This window comes from Syzygium oleosum, unplaced genomic scaffold (assembly GCF_021117445.2).
Source record: "Syzygium oleosum isolate NSW1041296 unplaced genomic scaffold, Sole_v2.1 Sole_v2.14, whole genome shotgun sequence".
NCBI classification, from domain to species: Eukaryota; Viridiplantae; Streptophyta; class Magnoliopsida; order Myrtales; family Myrtaceae; genus Syzygium; species Syzygium oleosum.
Genome location: NW_026607498.1, coordinates 8,645,628 through 8,662,844, shown reverse-complemented (window position 1 = coordinate 8,662,844; position 17,217 = coordinate 8,645,628). Strand labels below are relative to the sequence as shown.

Sequence of the window (17,217 nt, the reverse complement as noted above, 5' to 3'; positions counted from 1 at the left end):
TATCACCTCCCTTGGATATGTGTTGGAAACTTTAACGAAATTTTGTATTATTGCGAAAAGGTGGGCAGCAGAGAGACGAACCATTACAGGTTAGTGACTTACGTGATTTTCTGAATAGTTGCTCACTCATGGATATAGAAAGCAAGGGGTGTGCCGTCACATTGATTAAAGACGGGGAAGCACTAGTAAAGAAGAGACTAGACAAGGTCTATGCAACATTGATTACAGAGTTTTGTTCTCCAATGCTGAGGCTTACGCTCTACCAGCAATAGGCACTGACCATTGCCCAATTCTTCTCTCACTATCCTCAACATTGACCTAGCGAAAATAACCCAGTTTAGACCCATCAATTTGTGTAACTTCAGTTACAAAATTATTTCCAAGGTTATGGTGAACTATCTCAAGCCTAGGCTACCGGACCTCATTGTTCTTGAACAAAGTGCCTTTTAGTAGGAGACAAATTCAAGACAACATCTACATAGTCCAGGAAGTTCTACACCAATTGAGGATCAGGGAGAGAAAACGAAAGCTCCGGGCGATCTTAAACTGGATATGCAAAAAGCATACGATAGAGTCTAATGAGATTTTTTATGTGCCTGCACGTTGAAAATGGGTTTTTGTGAGAAATGGGTGTGACTAGTAAAGCAATGTATTTCCATAGTCACTTTCAGGGTCAAAGTCAACGGGGAGCCACTACAATACTTCCAACTATCTCAAGGAATTAGACAAGGAGACCCACTCGCATTCGACGTTCGAGACCAGTACTCCTTGTAAAGCTGCGCGAACAATGAATCGTCCTTGCCTACCAATTTCATAGGCTCATCATACTCCACCAATCTCCCTGTTAAATGCAAAGAGTGTCATGTATATCTCACGGTTCTTGTCGGTTCTTGCTAAACAGTTCTCCGTAAGTTTAAATTTACCATCACTTATTGCCAGCACCATCGAGCAGTCCATGACGGTCGGTATTCGGTGGGCCACGGTTATGACGGTGGAGTCCGCAAATTCCCTTCGTATGGTTCTCTGGAGGATCGAATCAGTCGCATTGTCAATAGATGCGGTGGCTTCGTCCAGGACTAGGATCCGGCTCCGCCTCAGCAACGCACGTCCTAGGCAAAACAATTGCCGTTGCCCCATGCTCCAGTTAGATCCATCATGTACGACTGCGATTTCAGTTGTGAAAACTTGTAATGATCAACAATGAACATAATATGACTGGATTTGTTGTTTGATTTGATCGTTACCTAGCGACTCCAGGCCCTTCTCTTTCTCTTGTATGGCCTCCCGGAGCTGACATTTTCCAAGAACCTTTCTCCACAGAAAGTCGATCAATCATCAAACATAACGCAAGTACTTCATTTTGCAGGAGGTATGGTAATTCAAGATTTAGTTCAGGAGCTCTCATTACATTCAAATCATGCACAGTGCGGTTATTTTTATAAGTCGAGTGTGGTTTGCAAAAGAAGGAAACATACGTCAATCTAATTTCAAGAGACGTCAGGATATTACCTCCCATATCTCCTCATCAGTGTGCTCAGACAAGGGGTCCAGGTTGTATCGAACTGTCCCACCAAAAAGTATTGGATCTTGCGGGATGACCCCAAACTGTGATCTCAGGTCATGAAGTCCAATAGTGGTTATGTCTAGGCCATCGACAATTATTTTCCCATCGATAGGCTCCACTAGACGGAACAAAGCACTGATGAGGGTCGTCTTTCCGCTACCGGTCCGGCCAACAATCCCGATCTTGTGTCCTCCTTTTATTTTACAGGTTATCCCATGAAGAACGAGAGGAGAATCAGGTCGATACCTGACCTGTTAATGTCTCGATGATCAAACTTAAGTGGCGTTACAAGAAAAGTCCCGAATTGAAAGGAGTGTTAGCAGGGCATGTGTCTACCTTTAGATCACAAATCTCGACATTGCCAAAAGAAGGCCAGTCTGGCGCTCGTCGGCGATCTTCAATCACATCCGGAGCTTCGCTTTGAATGTGCATGTACTGCTCTAGCCTTTCCACGGAAACGATCAAATTTGATAGTGAGCACTGGAATTGGACCGAAAATACCAGGAAGGCATTTAAAGATAAACCGTACGCCAGTGCCATTCCAACATATCCTGCATCCAATGATAGTCAGGCCCAACACCTGCTAAAATCTTCAAAGTCGGAAACCATTTCCTAGATGATATAGAAAAGGGAAAAGAACCAATTTGTCGATGCATAGCTGAATTTAGTAGAGTTAGACATCAGATTAAAAAGTGCCGAAGTAAAATGATACAAGTATAAGAGCCAAGCTTCTAGGGAAAGTCTCGATATGAAGAACTGAATTGAGCTTTTACTGATACGAACCAGAGGAAGAAGACCCGAGATCGAGAAAAGTAATTGCAAGGGCTGAGGACGTTAGGACAATAGCGCACAGGACTTCCAGACGTTGGACCAGCCACTCATTGGCGGAAAAGCTGTGAAAATATGGACTTGCGTTTGCATCGATAAGGCAAAGACTTCTTGAAAAGAACCGGTCTTCTTGGCCGAACGCTCTGATTGTCATCACTCCGGCGATAGACTCAGCAAGGTGGCTCGCAAGTGTAGACTTAGTTGTCCCATCGAGCCTCATCAACTCAGTCGAAGAAGCATAGTAGTATTTCTGTAGTAAAAGAAAGAGAAAAATCAATGCTACATTAAAATTTGAATGATATAAAGAAGTCTCTCGGCAGGTAGATGTGCAGAATTTTGCCTATTAAGGAACAACTAAGTGATTTGAGGCATAGGCATTACCTGTATGATAAGTGTCAAATAAATCATGGGTATGATGACAAATAAAACCGGCCATGTAAGAAAACCGAGTATCAAAAAGCTCGAGTAGGTATTCATCGTGGACACAAGAGCAATGGTTAACTTGAAGGCCACATCAATGTCAATGATGCTTAAATCTGAAGAAACCTATAAAATTCAGCAAATCCTGTTACTCATCTTAAACATCTTCAAAGCACAGCACAAATTTGATTTCAGAGCATGTTCTTACCCGGCTAAGTATTCTTCCCAAAGGAGTCGAGTCGTAAAAGGACATCGGCGCTCGAATAAGGGAGTGCAACAACACAGAGAATATGGACTCCGATGCGCCGCAACCTAAATAGACTATGAAATACGATCTTATAAGCAAAAAGAGAGCTAGGGCAATGCTGATGCCAGTGTAAACAGAGTTCAACTCGACAGTGGTCACACTCGTAGTGTTGACTTCCGAAGCCAACCAATAATTTTGTACGAGCTGCCCGGCTATAAAGAAAATGTGACATATAGTTGCCAAGGTGAAAAACAAAAAGCCCTTGTTGTGTTTCAGATACTGTAAGTAGGGCTTGAAGCCGCTGTCTCCTATCTCTCTTTCCTCCTGCTTAATCAATTGACTTCCCAGAGAGGCCTCGAGTTGTTCCTCTACGTATATACTCTGGATCTCCTCCTTCGAATATCCAGGCCTTCCCAATGAAGTGATTCCGATTTGATTTCCAGAACCAGAGGCCGTGTGATGCGCGTTCACAAGGTCCTGAAATTTTTGGCAAGAAGCCATCAACTGATCGTATGAGCCCGTGCTTACGATTTGCCCAGATGACATTAACTGTCAAGAAATTCAGGAGCACCATGGATCAAATGAGAATAATGAAAATAACTTGTCCATAGCAAAGAAATTCATTGGGGATGACATTTTTTTTTTAATGAGCAAAAGATCTAAATTCCACACAGACGAAAAAAAATTCTTGTTTTCTGGTTTAATGAGTTACTGACCAAGATAGAGTTAAAGGCTGGAAGGAAGTCAACTTGATGCGTAACAAGCAAAACAGTCTTTCCGGACACAGCTTTCATGACATATTCCTGCAACAACAAGCAAACATCGCATTCATTTAGAACTTAATACGAATACAAATAGAAGTTTCACTGTCCTTGAGAGGAGATCACATTAAATAAGCTCGTCGCTGTATGAGCATCTACGGCGCTGAAGGGATCATCCAACAGATATACATCCGCATCCTGATACAGAGCGCGTGCAAGTTGTATCCTTTGCTTCTGTCCGCCGCTCAAATTGACGCCTCTCTCCCCTATTTGAGTTTGATCGCCAAAGGGAAACATCTTGATGTCCTTGGCCAGGGAACACTTCTGAATTACTTCTTGATATTTGGCAGAGTCCATGGCTGATCCAAATAGGATGTTTTCTTGTATAGTCCCAGTCTGGATCCATGCTGTCTGCGACACACATGCCATCCTACCATAAACACGCACCTAAACATGGATTAAGGATTACCGGTAAATCTTCAATCACATCAGCTGCTAATTGATTTAATTATGACCTGATAAATCATACATTGCAAGTCATAATAGGCATAAGATGAACTGGGCGTAACAGGAAATAGAAAATGTTAGTGGGGCAATTACAATGTATAAGTAGAAACTCCCCGAAGGAGAAGATTAATCGATGACTTACTACACCATTGACAAATGGAACTTCTCCGAGAATTGCAGCTAAAAGGGTAGATTTGCCCGACCCAACTTCCCCGCATATAGCTACTTTCTCTCCTTTTCTGACCGATAAATTTATGTTCCTCAATGTCTCCTTCAAGGTACCACCGTCCCAAGAAATTTCACGTGTATCCAAGAAAACAGCCGTTTCCAGCACCTCATTATCACTCTCTTGCTTTGTTGGTTTATTTTCCAATTCAGGTGCCTCTAGAAATTCAGCGATCCGAGACAATGAAACCTTTGCCTGGATGAAGGACCTGACCACATCAGGGATCAATCTGATCGGTTCCTGAACGATTCTTAAACTCGCCAAGAACATGAAGACATTGCTTGCAGTCAAGGGAATGCTCATGAAGTAGCATGCCCAGAAAGTGACAGCGGGAACTAAAACCGCCGAAGACCAAAACAGGACCAAATAGTAACCCTGTTGCCACAAAACCGCCACAATCCACTCTGATTCGTCTTTCCTTAGCTCCTCGATTGCTTTCTTGAAGTGCTTCTCCCAGGCATACAACTTCAACACCTTCATATTCACAAGCGCCTCCGCTATCGCCTTCAGCCTTTTATCTTGAGCCTCCATGAGTCTTCTTTGGTATTTGAGTTGCAATTTCGCCATTGGAGATGTCGAGGCGACAATTAATATAAGTACCGCCAGAGCCGCCAAAGTTGCGAGCCCCACGGCATAATAAACAATGGCTAATGCAAGGCACAGCTGAAGGCTAGTCGACCATATTTGGTGAAACCAGTAAGGGAACTCACCGATCCTATAAGCATCTGAAGTGACATAATTTACTATCTCACCCGGAGAGTGAGTCATTTTCGCTGCACTCGAGAGCCGCAGTTGCTTCTGACAAATCGCTGCAGATAGAAAAGATCTTATTCGGAGTCCAATCAATCTTGCTCTAAAAAACCATTGCCTTTCCGATAGAGATTCTAAGCATTTGGCCAAGAACAATCCTCCAGCTAGCACGTAACCCTCATACTCGAAAGCCTCCTCACCTTCAGCAACCATGATGAAGGCGCTAAGGAACAAAGGCCCGGTGGAAAGAGTCAAGACCTTGGTCAAAGCAAAGAACCCGGAAACCAAAATCCCTCTCCATTCACAATAAAATATCGCGGACAAGATAGAGTAGGTATCATATGGGTTCTTCTTCTTTTCTTTGTGCAGTTGCTCCATGAACATCAAGTAACATGTTTCCGCTCGTTCTTCCAGCCTAAGACGCGGAATATCATCATCTTGAAGGATCTTCCCTTTTCCCAATTTCATTAGTGGATTCAACCAACAAAAGGATATCTTGCTGAGAAATCCTGCCTCTGCAAAAGGAGTGACGTTATCGGTCTGTACTTTGTCCAGCAAAGGTTCATACACAGCACCATTTTCGTGGTCCTCGCTATTCTCCATGTAACTGTATCCTCTGAAAGCACAGAAAAGCAGGAGGATCTCTCCAGTAAACGATGCAATATCTAACACCAATGACACGGATGCAGTGGTTTTTTCTATTTACCAAATGGAAAATAAATAGGGAAATCCTTCATACAATGAGGCTGGTATCGTATAAATCCCAGCCAATGGAAGGTATGGAAGGTGTAGCCTCCTAATGGTCACGGTCAAAACTAGCAGTAACCAACTGACCCCTTGGAACAGAAAGACTAGCCACTCATGTAGAGGTAAGAGAGTAGCATCGTCATTCAATTCCCGAAGATCACTCAAATTCTGAGTGCGGATGAATAAGTTAGAACTGCGGAGGCAGGTGTAATTTTCTTTCAGGACAACTTATAGAGTCAGACAAATAGAAAGTACAAAATGACCGAGATATCAATTCAAACTACCCAAATGTGGTTGGAACAAGAAGAGGGATTGATGATGGACGTGAGCCCAGAGCTGCAGCTATCTCCAACTTGACTTGAGCGCCAAGAGTCATCACAGAACATGGTCCAGAATTCTCCCCTGATTGTGCATCTTTCCTGAAAGACTGCAATTTGGAAACATACTTCAAGACCATTATCATGTCGTAATTAGCAGTCAAAATTTGAATTGCCATATGAAGGCATGAGCACATATAGTGTCTACTTCATGAATGCCCTTGAGGGAACCAACTAAGGTTACTGAATACAGTGAGAACATAATCACAACACTTCAGAAGTCCAAAAGGTACATGTCTTAAGAAAGTACGTCCTTCGGATAGGAAGTTATGCATTTCCAAAGCATGATCAATGAGTCTTGAAAAGTGCACCAAGGGAACTCTTCAATAATTTCCTCATTATTATGTGAATAGTTGTGACATATTGAATGAAAATTTGTGACAAGTTGAGGTTCTTGGCACTGTTCTGCAACATTTCTGTAATTTGAGAGTGGAATGAGGTAATCAGAAAGCTGTGATACATTAGCAAAGCGCCAGATCTTTTCATTCTGTCTCGAGTACACATGCACCATCTTTGAATCTTTTTCAGAAAGCTAAAAAAACCCAAAAAAGAAAATTTCTGTATGACAATTTCATATCTAACAGCAACCAAGAAGATTCCACCCGATTTGCCAGGACTATCAAGGAGCTAAGCTAACGAATCAATCATATTGCTGGGAATAATCCCTGATACATACATGCACAAGAAACCCTTATGTGAACTGTTTGATTAGAAACAAATTTTCAGAACAAAAAAAGCAATAAATTCAGGTCTTCAATACTAACGAAAAGCAAAAATAAAGAATTTCTTGAGTCCTCCTACACACAAAAAAATGCCTTTTCATTCACATTTCAGCAACAGTAGCACTCGACAGGAACGGATGAAGTGTCATAGACGCAATCAAAAATCAAAACTACAAACAATAAGAAGAAGAAGCACTCACTTCCAAGCTCTAGTTAGCAATGTTTGCTAAAACAGAGCAGACGAAGAAGGCACATGTTGAGTCTGCTTGCACTGCGGTAAACAGAGCGTTTCTTCTTCTTGCTTGCAAATAATCCATTTTGTTATGTCCGAGGAGCTTGATCGGGTGCAAAAAGCAAGGGTCACTTTGACTTGTGAAAATCAAGAATAACTAGGCTCCCCAAATCATGCATGCAGAGAGAGAGAGAGAGAGAGAGAAGCCCGGCTCGCTTTATTTAGTTGTTTCATTTCTTTACTATTAGATGTTCCATAAATTTCACGCTAGGTAACGCAGAAGCAGGTGGATGAGTAAACGGCACGGTTGGAATCATTGGGTCGCTCTAAGCAGCATCGAAAATGTCGATAGACGAATGGACCCGAGCCATGCGTGGGTATCCATCGGATCCAAGGCTAATATCACGAAGCTGTTTTGGAAAATATGGGGATTTGTGAGTTCGCTGAGCTTCCGTTCAATCAAGTAAACATTGTGGGTGCTCCGGAGAGATGCAAATGTTGGCGACCGTTCATCTCGATCTTTCTGTGGTTCCCAGCTGATCCTAGTAACAATGGCAACCATTGTCCCGATCTTTCCGCGTGGTTCCCGGTCGATCCCAGCGTTAGGAGGTGTAGGAGTACCTTCCAAACTTTGTCGGTGGCTCTCGAGACTCGGTGTGACGGGCATTCGGGAAGCGACTCTTCAAACGCACAATGTATGAATGACTTCACACCACGGTTTGCTAGAGCGCGAATGATAACCATTCTGTTCTAGAAATAGAGATCTATTTCTGTTTCCTAGACCAGTTTCTGAACAGAGATACACGTTTGATAATGACACAAAATTTCTTTTCTCAGGACAGAAATTCGTTTGATAATGACATAAAATTCTCGCTCTTACGCTCTTTTCCATTCATCGACAGGCGGCGGCCAGCGGCTGGCGAGTGGCTGGCGGGGGGCGATGGTTGGCCGGCGGCCGCGGGGGGTGGCGGCGGTGGCTAGTGGCCACGTGCAGCAAGCGGCGGGAGGCGGGAGCGAGTGATGAAAAGAGTTTTTATTTCTCTTTTTGTTCCAGAAATTGAAAAATATAAAATTTTTACTTCTCATTTTGTTCCAAATTTATTTCTGGACTAAAAATTTGTTTCAAAAATAGAAAAATGAAATTGCATTATCAAATTGATTTCATTTCCAAACTTGTTCCCGGGAACAGAAAAATAGATAAACAAAAAGGTTATCATGCGCGCAATTTCTGGGTCCACCCGCTGGGCGCCCTCACCAACTCTTTTGATCGACGGTAAACTGCACGATGTCTCTCAAATCAAGGATGGACTCGTCTGGTTATATAAAATTTCCTCTAAATCGATGGTGTATACTTTACATATACTCGTAAAAATTCAAGAGGAAGACTAGGGCATGCAATAGCACGGTCCACAATAAAATCGGTGGTGGCCAAAACTGGCCTGATCGGTTCAGCTTCAAACCAGTTCTCAAGTAGAATCGATTTCATTCTCGGTTCCACCTCCCATTCCATTTGGGGAACCGACATTTTAGGCGGTATGGACCGATTCTAGGTAATTTTTTTCATTTGAAAAAAGTTAAGCTCGACCCGTTCTAAAAAAATTGTCAAAAATTTCTACTTAATTGTTGAATTTTAGTTTTGTCAAGTTATAAGTTTTAGATTAGAAGTTTTAGCCAAACATTCGATTCTTGCTAGATAAGAGAATCAACCTTTAGCTGGCGAGTCCCTGTATCATTTTTACTCTTGGAGGATCGGTTAGGGTCGGGCAAGTTTCCAATTCCAATTGAAACCGGACCACCCAATGATGCAGAGGACATTGCACAAAGTCGAAACCCTGTCAAAAGATTTGTGTTCTTTTTTTGGTGTTCATATCCTTTTCACATGTTATCATACTAAAAAAAACAACAATACGTGGCTTATATCTGAATAAGAGAGCTATCGGATTAATTAATTTTCATTTACTCAAAATTTCATGATCGAGTGATTATATATTCACATTAAAGTAAAAAGAAATGGGAAGTGAACTTATATATAAATTTTTATTTGAAGGATGGTAACCGACTAGAATAACGTGTTATTTTGTATATAAATGTCTATTTCTACTGTGAATGTACGTCTTGCAAAATTCTTTTTACTTTACTAAAGAGTAATTTGTTAAAGAGTGACTCGGGACACCAATAATCAAATGAAGAAGTATTGCAATTTTTAATATATGGACTGTCTTCGTGATGTGCACAAACACAATAAATCTTTGAAAATTGAAAATTTCATCATTAAACATCTTCAACAAATGCTCTGGAATATTCATTAACATGACAATTTCTAAAATATTTGAGAATACCCACATGCAGTCTCAAAATGCCACGCATTAAATTTTACTGGTGGGAGAAATTCGTAAAAACGAGGCTCATTTTGCTATAAGGTAAACGAGCAGCTATTGCATGTCTAATATTCTTGTAATACATGATTGTTTAGGCTCATGTTATTGAATTATTGTGTTGCAAATTAGATGTCAGTGGATTGAATTGGAAATGAAAAAAAAGGTCCATGGGTCTTTTTCCCTAGGAAAATTACCAAAACAGTTCTAAATCTATTACAATTGCATCAATTCAATCTTAAACTTTTTGTTGTGTCAATTTAGTCATAAACCTTTTATATTTACGTCAATTCAGTCCATCCGGTCAATTTTGATCGGCCGGCGTTGACGTTGACGCCAGCCGGCGCCAGTTGTCCGACCAACACTGGCGTGGCATTTTTAATATATATTATTTTATTTTTTTCGAATTTTTTTATTAATTTTTTTCAATGTTTTCTTTTCTTCCCTTTCTTTTTTTTTTTCTTTCCTTCATCTTAACCCTCTAGCCGGTCGCCAGCAGGGGTGGGTGAGGCCAAGCCACAGGCGAGGCAAACCTCGTTAATTGCTAGCAAGGTCGATACATAATTAAAACTAAAAAAAGTAGAATTTCCAATTATTATTGGATATTACAGTAGACAAGACTGATGATAGAAGTACCAATCAATAGGGAGAAATGCAATAAACAAACCTCACTGAAAGTAGTATCCATGTTTATGATATTGTACCGATGTGCTTTGGTTAGTTCGGGCTTCTCTGGCGTCTGGTCTTTTGAACGGGGACGTAGCAGCAAAATTATCTCCCTGCAGCATTTCCAACTGCACTAAACAAAGAAACTGGCCTCACTCAATGCATTCGGATAATGTACGACGGCTTCCGCAAGCTTCATCTCAAAAGTTCTCTGAGTAATTACTCGCATTCGACGTTCGAGACCAGTACTCTTTGTAGAGCTGCCCGAACAACGAATCTTCGTTGCCTACCAATTTCATAGGCTCGTCATACTCTACCAATCTCCCTGTTAAATGCAAAGAATGTCATGTATTTTTCACGGTAATTGTCGGTTCTGCTAAATATTTCTTTGTAAGTTTAATTTTACCATCGCTTATTGCCAGCACCATCGTGCAGTCCATGACAGTCGGTATCCGGTGGGCCACAGTTATGACCGTGCAGTCCGCAAATTCCGTTTGTATAGTTTTCTGGAGGATCAAATCAGTTGCGTTGTCAATAGACGCAGTGGCTTCGTCCAGGACCAGGATCTGGCTTCGCCTCAGCAAGACTCGTCCTAGGCAAAACAATTGCCGTTGCCCCATGCTCCAGTTAGATCCGTCCTCTACGACTGCAATTGGACTTTTTGTAAACAGTTAATGATCGATTAAGAGCATATTAAGATTAAATTTTGCTGTTTGATTTCAACGTTACCTAGCGATTCGAGGCCCTTCTCTTTATCTTGTATAGCCTCCCGGAGCTGACATTTTCCAAGAACCTTTTTCCAAAGATTCAATCAATCATGAAACATAACAGCAAAGTCCTTCCTTTTGCGGGAGGTATAGTCATTCAAGATTTAGTTCAGGATCTCTCCTAAGATTGAAGTTATGCACGGTGCGGTTCTTTTCATAATGCAAGTACGTTTAGTAAAAGAGTGAAACATGCGCCAATCAAACTTCGAGAGACGTTCACAAATTACCTCCCATATTTCCTCATCGGTGTGCTCGGACAAGGGGTCCAGGTTGTATCGAACTGTCCCGCCAAAAAGTGTTGGATCTTGCGGGATGACCCCGAAATGTGATCTCAGGTCATGAAGTCCGATAGTGGTTATGTCTAGGCCATCAACAATTATTTTCCCATCGGTAGGCTCCACTAGACGGAACAAAGCGCTGATGAGAGTCGTCTTTCCACTACCGGTCCGGCCAACGATCCCGATCTTGTGCCCTCCTTTTATTGTACAGGTTATCCCATGAAGAACAAGGGGAGAATCAGGCCGATACCTCACCTGTTGATGTCTCAATGATCAGACCTAAGTGAGCTACAAGACAAGTCCTGAATCGGAAGCTGTGTTAATGGTGCATGTGTCTACCTTCAAATCACAAATCTCGACATTGCCGGAAGAAGGCCAGTCTGGCACGGGTCTGCTATCATTGATCACTTCCGGAGCTTCGCTTTGAATGTGCATGTACTGCTCTAGCCTTTCTACGGAAACGATCAAATTAGACAGCGAGCACTGGAATTGCACCGAATCGACCAGGAAGACATTTAAAGATAGACCGTACGCCAAAGCCATTCCAACATATCCTGCATCAAATGATATTGTGAGGCCCAACACCCGCTAAAATCTTTAAAGTTAAACCTATTTCCTAGATGCTATTGAAAAGGGAAGTGAACCAACATGTAGATGCATAGCAGCTTTTAGTAGAGCTAATCATCAGGTCAAAAAGTGCCGAAGTAAAATGATACAAATTATCCGACCAAAAAAAATGATACAAATCATAAGAGCCAAGATTCTAGGGAAAGTCTCGATATGAAGAACTGAAATGAGTTTTTTACTGATACAAACCAGAGGAAGAGGACCCGAGATCGAGAAAAGTAATCGCGAGGGCCGAAGACGTCAAGACAATAGCACACAGGACTTCCAGACGTTGGATCAGCCACTCATTGGCCGAGACACTGTGAAAATATGGACTCGCATTTGCATCGATAAGGCAAAGACTTCTTGAAAAGAATCGGTCTTCTTGGCCAAACGCTCTGATTGTCATCACTCCGGCGATGGACTCGGTGAGGTGGCTTGCGAGTGTAGACTTGGTTGTGCCATTGAGTCGCATCAACTCATTTGAAGAAGCGTAGTAGTATTTCTGTCATAAAAGAAAGACGAAAGCTAATGCTGCATCAAAATTTGAATGACAGGAAGGAAGTCTCTCGCAGGAGGTAGGTGTGCAGAATTTTTCCTATTAAGGAACAATTAATTGATTTGAGGCATAAGCATTACCTGTATGATCAGCGTCAGATAAATCATGGGTATGATGACAAATAAAACCGGCCACGTAAGAAAAGCGAGAATCAAAAAGCTCGAGTAGGTATTCATCGTGGATCCAAGGGCAGTACTTAACTTGAAGGCCACATCGATGTCAACGATGCTTAAATCTGAAGAAACCTATAAAATTCAGCAAATAATGTTATAATCATAACCATCTTCAAAGCACAACACAAATTCGACTCCAGAGTATGTTTATACCCGGCTGAGTATTCTTCCCAAAGGAGTCGAGTCGTAAAACGACATTGGCGCTCGAATAAGGGAGTGCAACAACACTGAGAATATGGAGTCCGATGCCCCACAACCTAAATAGACTATGAAATACGATCTAGTAAGCATAAAGAGAATGAGGGCAACGCCTATCCCAGTGTAAACAGAGTCCAACTCGACGGTGCTCACACTCGTAGAGTTGACTTCAGAAGCCAACCAATAATTTTGTGCGAGCTGCCCGATTACAAAGATCAAGTGAGATATAGTTGCCAAGGTGATAAACAAAAAGCCCTTGTTGTGTTTCAGATACTGCAAGTAGGGCTTGAAACCGCTATCTCCTATCTCTCTTTCCTCTTGCTTAATCAATTGGCTTCCTGGAGAGGCCTCGACTTGTTCCTCCAGGAGTATTTTCTGGATCTCCTCCTTCAAATACCCAGGCCTTCTTGGTGAAACAATGCCAATTTGATTTCCAGAAGCAGCGGTCGTGTAATGCGCATTCACAAGGTCCTGAAATTGTTGGCAAGAAGCCATCAACTGATCGTACGAGCCGGTGCTTACGATTTGCCCGGATGATATTAACTGTTCAGGAACACCATGAACCAAATGAGAAAAGTGAAAAATAGCTCTTTCATTGCAAAGAAATTCATTGGGAATGACATTTTCTCTCTAATGAGCCAAAGATCTAAGTTCCCCAGGGACACCGCCAAAAAAAAGTCCTGCTTTTTCGCTGAATGAGTTACTGACCAAGATAGAGTTAAAGGCTGGAAGGAAGTCAACTTGATGTGTCACAAGCAAAACAGTCTTCCGGGATAAAGCTTCCACGACATATTCCTGCAACAACGAGCAAACATCTTATTCATTTTGAACTTATTATGAAAACGAACAGAAATTTCACTGTCCTTGAGAGGAGATCACATTAAATAAGCTAGTTGCTGTATGTGCATCCACGGCGCTGAAGGGATCATCCAACAGATATACATCCGCATCCTGATAAAGAGCGCGTGCAAGTTGTATCCTTTGCTTCTGTCCGCCGCTCAAATTGACGCCTCGCTCCCCTATTTGAGTTTGATCGCCAAAGGGAAACATCTCAATGTCCTTGGACAGTGAACACTTCTGAATTACTTCTCGATATTTGACAGGGTCCATAGCCAATCCAAATAGGATGTTTTCTTGTATAGTCCCGGACTGGATCCACGCTGTCTGAGACACATACGCCATCCTACCATGAACGCGAACCTAAACACATGTCAAGGATTACCAGTAAGTTTTCAATCATACTAGTTGCTAATTGATTTAATTATGACCTGATAAATCGAACATCGCAAGGAAATAGTACAATTCTCTCATCATATTTGATGATCTCGAAAATATTAGTGGGGCAATTACAATGTACAACTAGAAACTCCCCAAAGGAGAAGATTATTCAGTGACTTACTCTGCCATTGATAAATGGAACTTCTCCGAGAATTGCAGCTAAAAGGGTAGATTTCCCTGACCCAACTTCCCCACATATAGCTACTTTCTCTTCCTTTCTGACCGACATAATTATGTTACGCAATGTCACCTTCGAGGTACCACTGTCCCAAGAAATTTCATGTGAATCCAAGAAGACAGCCATTTCCAGCACCTCATTATCACCCTGTTGCTTTCTTGGTTTATCCTCCAATTCAGGTGCCTCTAGAAATTCAGCGATCCGAGACAATGAAACCTTAGCCTCAATGAAGGACCCAACCACCTCGGGGATCAATCTGACAGGTTCCTGAACGATTCTTAAACTAGCCAAAAACATGAAGACATTCCTTGCAGTCAAGGGAATGCCCAAGAAGTAGCATGCCCAGAAACTGGTGATGGGAACTAAAACCGGCGAAGACCAATACAGGACCAAAGAGTTACCCTTTTGCCGCAAAACAGCCGCAATCCACTTTGATTCGTCTTTCCTCAGCTCCTCCATAACTTTCTTGAAGTGCTTGTCCCAAGCATACAACTTCAACACCTTCATATTAGAAAGAACCTCTGCAATCGCCTTCAGCCTTTTATCTTGAGCCTCCATGAGTTTTCTTTGGTACTTGAGTTGCAACTTGGCCATCGGGGGAGTCACAGAAACGGTCAATATAAGAACCGTCAGAGCCGCCAAAGTTGCGAGCCCCACGGCGTAGTAAACAATGGCTAATGCGAGGCACAGCTGCAGGCTAGTTGACCATATTTGGTGAAACCAGTAAGGGAACTCACCAATCCTATAAGCATCTGAAGTAACATAATTTACTATCTGTCCCGGAGAGTGAGTCATTTTCGCTGCACTGGAGAGCCGCAGTTGCTTCTCACAAATCGCTGCAGATAGAAAAGATCTTATTCGGAGTCCAATCAGTCTTGCTCTAAAATACCATTGCCTTTCCGATAGAGATTCCAAGCATTTGGCCAAGAACAATCCTCCAGCTAGCACGTAACCCTCGTACTCGAAAGCTTCCTCACCTTCAGCAACCATGATGAAGGCGCCAAGGAACAAAGGCCCGGTGGAGAGAGTCAAGACCTTGGTCAAAGCAAAGAACCCGGACACCAAAATACCTCTCCATTCGCAGTAAAATATCGTAGACAAAATAGAGTAGATACCATACGGGTACTTCTTCTTTTCTTTGTGCAGTTGCTCCATGAACGTCGAGTAACATGTTTCTGCTCGTTCTTCCAACCTGAGATGTGGAATATCGTCATCTTGAAGGATCTTCTCTTTCCCCAATTTCATTAGCGGATTTAACCACCAAAACGACATCTTGCTGAGAAATCCTGCCTTGGCAAAAGGAGTGACGTCGTGGTTCTGTTCTTTGACAAGCAGAGGTTCATACACAGCGCCATTTTCGCAGTCCTTGCTATTCTCCATGTAACTGTATCCTCCGAAAGCACAAAAAAATAAAAGCAGGAGGATCGCTCCAGGAAATGATAAAATGATGACACCGATGCAGTGGTTTACTGTGACACCTAAAAAATAGGGAGTAACTGTTGATGCCACTCCTCCACTACTTTAGTGCGTACCACCACCCATCTACTTCTTTGGGAACGTGAAAAGGAGAGAGAGACTGAGAGGAAACAGTTAAGAGTTAATGTGCTTTGGGTTATTCCTCTGTTTTTTCTCTACGTTCTGGGTGAAATAGAACTTGGGGGTCTGGGTTATCTCTTGTAAGGGAATCTTGGGTGTGCAGTATCTCTGTGATTGTGAGAGTTGTACTGAGAAAAGATTCACGATTGAGAGTGCGACCCACTGTTTGGTGTTTGTCGGGTTGAGGGGTGTGCGTTGTAATTTCTCCTGTTATACAAGTGAGTTCCGTGTGCTTGCCCCGTGGATGTACAGAGACTTATCTGTCGAACCATGTAAATTTGTGATCTCCTCTTTATTTTGCTGCACTTGTTTTGCTTATCACTTCGTGCAACGTACGTACCGATTATGTGAGGTGAATTAGCGCAACATTTACTTTCTTTCCCGTGGGGAAGATATACAAAGAAACCCTGAGTACTATGACGGTATATCGAATAAATCCAAGCCAATGCAATGTATGGAAGGTGTAGCCTCGTAATGGTCACGCTCCAAACTAGCAGCAACCAATTGACCCCTTGGAACAGAAAGAATGGCCACTCATGTAGAGGTAAAGGAGCACGATCCGCATTCACTTTCCTGAAGATTAACCAAATTCGACGAATAAGAGGAAACTGCGGTGGCAGTTGTAATTTTCTTTGAGGACAACTTACAGAGTAAGTCAAACAAAAAGTACACAATGAGCAAGATATCAAGTCAAATGACCAAAATGTGGTAGGTACAAGAATGGGGATTGATAATGGACGCGAGTCCGGAGCTGCTGCTATGTCCAACTTGACTTGAGCGCCGAGAGTCGTCGCAGATACGGTCCAGGATTCTCCTCTAGTCAGCAATCTTTGCCAAACAGAGCAGATGAAGAAGGCAGAGGTTGACTCTGCTTTCAGTGCAGAAAACAGAGCATCTCTTCTTGCTTGCGGACAACCCAATATTCAATCCGAGGAGCTTGATCGGGTGCAGAAACAAAGAGTAACATTGATCTGTGAAAATCGAAAAACACGAGGCTCCCCAAATCATGCATGCAGAGAGAGAGAGAAGCCCACCAGCCCTCATTATGATTGCTTTATTTTGCTATATCATATGTTCAGCCATTTTCACTTTAAACAAGGAATGGCTGGTGGGATGAGTGAACGGGACAGTTGAATATGAGATATGGTGAGAGAGAGAGAGA

General features: G+C 42.3%; 2 protein-coding genes across 2 annotated transcripts; both read right to left on the bottom strand.

Annotated features, from left to right (window-relative positions):
• Nucleotides 1-632: 632 nt before the first annotated feature.
• Nucleotides 633-5,921, bottom strand: LOC115688495 (ABC transporter C family member 10-like). Its single transcript, XM_030614320.2, has 11 exons — nt 4,470-5,921; nt 3,947-4,267; nt 3,776-3,862; nt 3,021-3,608; nt 2,774-2,938; nt 2,348-2,642; nt 1,901-2,115; nt 1,510-1,815; nt 1,245-1,308; nt 924-1,163; nt 633-841 (listed from the first exon to the last, which is right to left on the bottom strand). Exons 1-11 carry the CDS (start codon nt 5,904-5,906, stop codon nt 714-716), a joined length of 3,846 nt encoding a protein of 1,281 aa, XP_030470180.2. The 5' UTR covers nt 5,907-5,921; the 3' UTR covers nt 633-713.
• Nucleotides 5,922-10,341: 4,420 nt separating this feature from the next.
• On the bottom strand, nt 10,342-15,929 carry LOC115688450 (ABC transporter C family member 10-like). The gene is made up of 11 exons (XM_030614266.2): nt 14,403-15,929; nt 13,883-14,203; nt 13,712-13,798; nt 12,959-13,546; nt 12,713-12,877; nt 12,284-12,578; nt 11,807-12,021; nt 11,417-11,722; nt 11,152-11,215; nt 10,829-11,068; nt 10,342-10,747 (listed from the first exon to the last, which is right to left on the bottom strand). Exons 1-11 carry the CDS (start codon nt 15,837-15,839, stop codon nt 10,623-10,625), a joined length of 3,843 nt encoding a protein of 1,280 aa, XP_030470126.2. The 5' UTR covers nt 15,840-15,929; the 3' UTR covers nt 10,342-10,622.
• Between the last annotated feature and the right edge of the window lie 1,288 nt (nt 15,930-17,217).

What these genes read in the sequence shown, in the direction of transcription:
- LOC115688450 (XM_030614266.2), bottom strand. Translation starts at nt 15,839, where the DNA reads ATGGAGAATAGCAAGGACTGCGAAAATGGCGCTGTGTATGAACCTCTG. An exon ending in TGGGAAGAATACTCAGCCGG is followed by an intron (nt 12,878 to 12,958) that starts GTATAAACATAC and finishes TGAATTTTATAG; the next exon opens with GTTTCTTCAGATTTAAGCAT. An exon ending in TCTCGGGTCCTCTTCCTCTG is followed by an intron (nt 12,022 to 12,283) that starts GTTTGTATCAGT and finishes CATTTGATGCAG; the next exon opens with GATATGTTGGAATGGCTTTG.
- LOC115688495 (XM_030614320.2), bottom strand. Translation starts at nt 5,906, where the DNA reads ATGGAGAATAGCGAGGACCACGAAAATGGTGCTGTGTATGAACCTTTG. An exon ending in TCGAGATTTGTGATCTAAAG is followed by an intron (nt 1,816 to 1,900) that starts GTAGACACATGC and finishes AGACATTAACAG; the next exon opens with GTCAGGTATCGACCTGATTC. An exon ending in GGTGCTGGCAATAAGTGATG is followed by an intron (nt 842 to 923) that starts GTAAATTTAAAC and finishes TGCATTTAACAG; the next exon opens with GGAGATTGGTGGAGTATGAT.